Source organism: Lepus europaeus, chromosome 15 (genome assembly GCF_033115175.1).
Source record: "Lepus europaeus isolate LE1 chromosome 15, mLepTim1.pri, whole genome shotgun sequence".
Lineage (NCBI taxonomy): Eukaryota > Metazoa > Chordata > Mammalia > Lagomorpha > Leporidae > Lepus > Lepus europaeus.
Window position 1 is genome coordinate 61,789,474 of NC_084841.1, and position 5,771 is coordinate 61,795,244.

General features: G+C 42.3%; 1 protein-coding gene across 1 annotated transcript; it reads left to right on the forward strand.

The window, feature by feature from the left end:
- Positions 1–562: 562 nt before the first annotated feature.
- Positions 563–1,482, forward strand: LOC133774226 (olfactory receptor 2Y1-like). Its single transcript, XM_062211882.1, is given in 2 exon segments — positions 563–896; positions 899–1,482. Coding segments are annotated over 2 exon segments (918 nt in total).
- The last annotated feature ends 4,289 nt before the right edge of the window (positions 1,483–5,771 follow it).

Genomic DNA, 5,771 nt, shown 5'->3' on the forward strand with positions numbered 1-5,771 from the left:
TTTAATTCATGTTCCTTAAAGGAGGCATTAAATTGGCTTCTGCTATTGCAGGGTCTTAGTCCACCCGTACAGGATGGACTGGGTCCGAGGAAAGGTGAGTGTGCCACTCGCCCATTCCCCAGCCTCCTGATCCCGGAGACAGTCAGACACAGCGGGGAGCCAAGTCTAGTAGCAAGGACTCATTTACTTTGTGCGTAATAGTACCTTTTATAGCACAAAACTGTAGTCATTGGGGCAGGGCTAAGGACCAACCAATCACTTAAAAATCACCTTACGGGGGGATTTCTATAGGACTAGCCATATGTCTATACACTCGTTACTAGTTTTGTGACCTCCCCTGATGTTGCGCAGCCAATTAGTTTTAGTGGTAAACAACTTTGGATTCTGCCCATCTTACTTCCTCTGGGCGCCATCTTACTCGGCTCCGCGCGGCTCCATTCTGCACAGCTCGGGCCGGGGCACCCGGGGGCAGCTGCGCATGCAGAGCCCCCCGGGCCGGGCCTGGCCTGGCCGCGCCATGACCGCGCTCATGCCCCACATGCTATCTTGCAGATGAAAGACTATGGGAAGTTCCAACACAAGTTTCAGAGAAGGTTTCATTTTGGTGGGATTCTCAGATTGGCCTCAACTGGAACTCATCCTTTTTGTCTGTATTTCAGTTTTCTACTCTCTAACTCTCTTTGGCAACAGCACCATCATCACTATCTGCCGACTAGACCTTCACCTGCACACTCACATGTACTTCTTTCTTTCCCACCTCTCCTTCCTGGACCTCTGCTATACCACCAGCACTGTGCCTCAACTTCTGATAAACCTTCACAGACTTGACCAGAATATTACCTATGGAGGTTGTGTGGCCCAGCTCTTCATATCTCTTGCCTTGGGGTCCACTGAGTGTGTATGGCCTTTGACCGCTATGCTGCTGTGTGTTGTCCACTCCAATATACAACCATTATGCATCCCCATTTATGCCAGATAATGGGTATTGCCTCCTGGGTGGGAGGCTTCATGAACTCTCTGATTCAGACAAGCCTCATGATGGCTGTGCCACTCTGTGGCATAAGTCAACTGAACCACTTTTTCTGTGAGATGCCTGTATTGCTGAAGTTGGCTTGTGCAGACACAGAAGGAATACAATCCAAGATATTTGTGTCTGGAGCCATTATCTTGATTGTTCCTGTAGCACTAATTCTAGGCTCCTATGTACACATTTTTCAGGCAGTGCTGAAGGTCAAGTCAATGGCTGGACGCAGAAAGGTTTTTGGGACCTGTGGGTCCCACCTCTTGATTGTTGTCCTTTTTTATGGATCAGCCATCTACACATACATCCAGCCCATTCAAAGTTATTCTGAGAGTGAAGGGACGTTTGTTGCTCTTTTCTATACTATAATTACTCCAATGCTTAATCCTCTGATATATACCCTGAGGAACAAGGATGCAAAGAGGGCTCTGTGGAAGGTACTGAGGAGAGGAAGAACATGAGGTAAGAAGGAAAAGGGGGACTTATAAAACATTCTCAGTAGTGTTATGGTAATCTTAGGTGGTGATACCCTCTTCACTCAAGCAAGCACCAGAGACTGAGTGGAGCATTAAAAACAATTTATTCACCAGTGGGCCCATTAAGAGTTACTTCCTGAAGACTGAGTCCCAAATTGTGGTTTGTTACAATATTAATAGGTTCATTTAGCATCATGCCATAACCATTACAGCATTGGTGTTATCTAATTTGCAGCCTATGTTACTTAGGAGGAACCTGTCTATGTGACTTAACACCACATTTCTAACAGCCCATTGGTCAAGCATGTTTATAGAAGGAGAAACCAAGGGCAGATTTATGACAAGAGATACAGAGATTAGGGCATTTTCTTCCATGGACAGGATAACTGCTGGCAGCTGGTTCACCAGATAATTGCAAGTAGCCATAATTCAAGGGGTCCTGTTTTCCTCCCTTTGTATTTTTTGTGGCTTTATTTCTCCTTCAATAGCAATAATATTTTGAAATACACCTTATTCTTTGAAATGCAGCTGGTCAGTAGAAAACCTATGGGTTTTAGTTCTTTTCCCTTTGGGAAGTTGGAATTCCATAAGATGTTTTTTACTTGATGGTCTATAGTCATTCTGGAGCAGAAAGTAACAATTTATTTGTCTCACAACTTTTCAAACGAATCTCATTGTGATGAGGGTGTATTTCAGTCTCAGAAGGAAAGTGGCAGTGGAGTCTAGGCTTGTCTGAGTGTGGCAGAAAGCTTAACTTGGAATGGAAATGTTTTTTCCATGATTCTAAACATTGTATACACAAATGCAGAAAACTGATTTTCTAATAAACTATGACTATGTCTATGTCTTCCCTGTATCAGGGCTTATTTCTAGGGTAAGATGCAGTGCTTAATCTTCTATGGTACTTGCAGCAAACAATATTGTAAACCTTAGTACTTGGTGGATCACTCGTAGCTTCAGACGTGAATGGCACTTCTTACTTGAATAAAATGTTGAATTCATTAAGGCAACACTGCATAAATTAGCTCTACTGAGTCTCAGTTCTGCTGATTTGTGTAATGGATTAGATACACAGAAGAGAGAAGAGAATACAGAAAACATGATCATATAAATAATAGGCCAAGAAGAACTAATAAAGAAAAAATAAAGAATAAATGAGGATGACAAAATGAACAAGTTGTTCCTGCCATAGGGAGAAATTCAAGAGATACTGAGTCAAAATGTGAATACAATTGACCACCACCACTGTCATTTCATTACAAGTATTGAAGTGATTATTTCATGTCAAAGAATAGCATTATTGTGCAGCTGCTTTATTATAATTCTTCCTAATTCATGAGGAAAGTGAATTTAAAGAGTTAAATAACTTACCCAACTTTACATAACAAGTGTGAAGTGAAGCTGAGTTCCAGGTTTCTGTAACCCTAAATCCAGTCATTACTACCACACTCTACTAAGTCTGTTGTCCTGGGAGTTATTTTTTTAATTTTATTTATTTATTTATTTATTTATTCCCAAAGAAATCTTTTGTTTAAGGAAGAGTTAATTTTTTAAGATTTATTTTTTATTTATAAGTCAGAATTACAGAGCAGGGGGAGATAGGAGAGAGAGAGAGAGACACACAGAGAGAGAGATTTTTCATCTTCTGGTATATTCCCTAAATGTCTGCAGTAGTTGAGGCTGCGACAGGAGGATTCAGAAGCCAGGGGCTACTCTGAGGTCTCCTACATGGGTGCAGAGACCAAAGCAGTTGGGCCATCCTCCTCTGCTTTCCCAGGTTCATTAGCAGAGAATTAGACTGGAAATGGAGAAGCCAGGACTGGAATTGGCAGCCACATGGGATGCTGGATCTGCAGATAGCAGCTTAACCTGATAGGCTACAGCACAGGCCCCTGGGAGTTAATTCTTAATAGGGAAAATTGAGTTATAAAAAAAGATAGTTGTAGAAGAAATGAAATGTGAGCCTATGCCATTGTTCCCTATTTTCCTGCATATTGAATACCTATAGATACTTAAATTATATAAGCAATAAATATTTAACTTTTATAACTTTTGAGTAGACACTATTTTTGAGAATTATATTCACTGGATAAAAGTGATAGGTGAATGACTAGAGTGTTTGAAAATATTTATATTTCACTATGAAAATGGTAAAAACTTTGCGGGTGGGAGGGAAGTTATGGGGGGGAAGCCATTGTAATCCATAAGCTGTACTTTGGAAATTTATATTCATTAAATAAAAGTTAAAAAAAATGATATAAACTTTATTGCACAATTTACATTTACTAAATGTTCAACTGAACAAAAGATTATGTACGTAATTGATATATTAGAAATGTATTCACAAATATATTTTCTACAGTTAGGTTGTCATTTTAATTCATGGTATGCATTGGCCGGTGCTGTGGCTTACTTGGCTAATCCTCCGCCTGAGGCGCCGGCACCCTGGGTTCTAGTCCCAATTGGAGCACCAGATTCTGTCCTGGTTGCTCCTCTTCCAGTCCAGCTCTCTGCTGTGGCCTGGGAAGGCAGTGGAGGATGGCCCAAGTCCTTGGGCCCTGCACCTGCATGGGAGACCAGGAGGAAGCACCTGGCTCCTGGCTTTGGATTGGCATAGCGCGCTGGCCATAGTGGCCATTTGGGGGGTGAACCAACGGCAAAAAGGAAGACCTTTCTCTCTGTCTCTCTCTCTCTCTCTCACTGTCTAACTCTGCTTGTCAAAAAAAAAAAAAGGAATGCATTGTATTTTAAATTATCAAGTGTTGCAAAGCAGCTGTCCAGACACTAGAACATGTATACTACAGAGTAATGTGTAGTATAGTACACTACTCCCTGACAAACTCTAATATGTGGCCTGTAGTTTTTTACTTCCTCTTGCAGTCATCATTGTGACACTTGTACTCATCAAGAGCAGATGTGCATTTGGATCAGATATATTGAAGCTAATAATAAAGTGTCATATATGCATAGTTATGATCTGTAACAATTACAGTGATGGTTTACAAATATTTCACTTCCATTGCAGATGAAAGAAGGGGCCATCAAAGAAGGAGGTACCTTTCTCTAAAGGGAAGAGAGAACTTCCACTTTGACTATGGCCTTGTCTAAATGATGTCAGAGTTTGTGGACTCAGGAGGCTTCCATAGCCTTGGCAGCTCATGACAGGAGCCTTGGGTGGTCACTGACGTCATAAATAAGAGTGTCAGTAGTTAAATCAACAACAGGAGTCATTGTGCACTTGCTCCCCATGTAGGGCCTCCATCTTCAATGTGTTGTACTATGAGAATTAACGGTAAAACTAGTCTTCAAACAGTGCTTCATACTTTGTGTGTCTGTGTGGGTGCAGACTGTTAAAATCTTTCCTTAGAGGGAGTAGGAGGTGGGATGGTTTGGGGGTGGGAGGGCGTGTATGGGTGGAAGAACCACTATAATCAAAAAGTTGTACTTATGAAATTTATATTTATTAAATAAAGCTTTCTATAAAAAAAGATGAATAAATAAATAAAACATGGTATTGACCTTGTTTACTTGGCTAAATGACATATGTATTGTAAATGCATGGATTATTCACAAAGTTGTGAACAGACAAGAAAGACTTCATCAATATGTGCATTTTAAAAGACACATGCTGAGCTTACTTAAAATGATGTCACAAGGGGCCTGTGCTGTGGCATAGCAGGTAAATCCTCCTGCAGCCCTGGCATCTCATATTGGTGCCGGTTCAAGTCCTAGCAGTTTCACTTCTAATCCAGCTCTCTGCTTTGGCTTAGGAAAACAGTGGGAGATGGCCCAAGTCCATGGGCCCTGCACCCATGTTGGAGACCTGGAAGAAGCTCCTGACTCCTGGCTGTTGCGACCATCTGGGGAGTGAATCAGTGGACTGAAGATCTCTCTCTCTCTCTCTCCCTTTTCTTTCTCTTCCTTTTCTCTCCCTCTCTCTCCCTCTGCCTCTCTGTAACTCTGCCTTTCAAAAAAATAAATAAATCTCTTAAAAAAATAAAATGATGTCAGGCTAGTGCCGTGGCTCACTCGGTTAATCCTCCGCCTGTGCACTGGCATCCCATATGGGCACCGGGTTCTAGTCCAGGTTGCTCCTCTTCCGGTCCAGCTCTCTGCTGTGGCCCAGGAGGGCAGCGGAGGATGGCCCAGGTGATTGGGCCCCTGCACCCGCATGGGAGACCAGGAGGAAGCACCTGGCTCCTGGCTTCAGATTGGCGTAGTTCCAGCCATAGCAGCCATTTGGGGGATGAACCAAGGGAAGGACGACCTTTCTC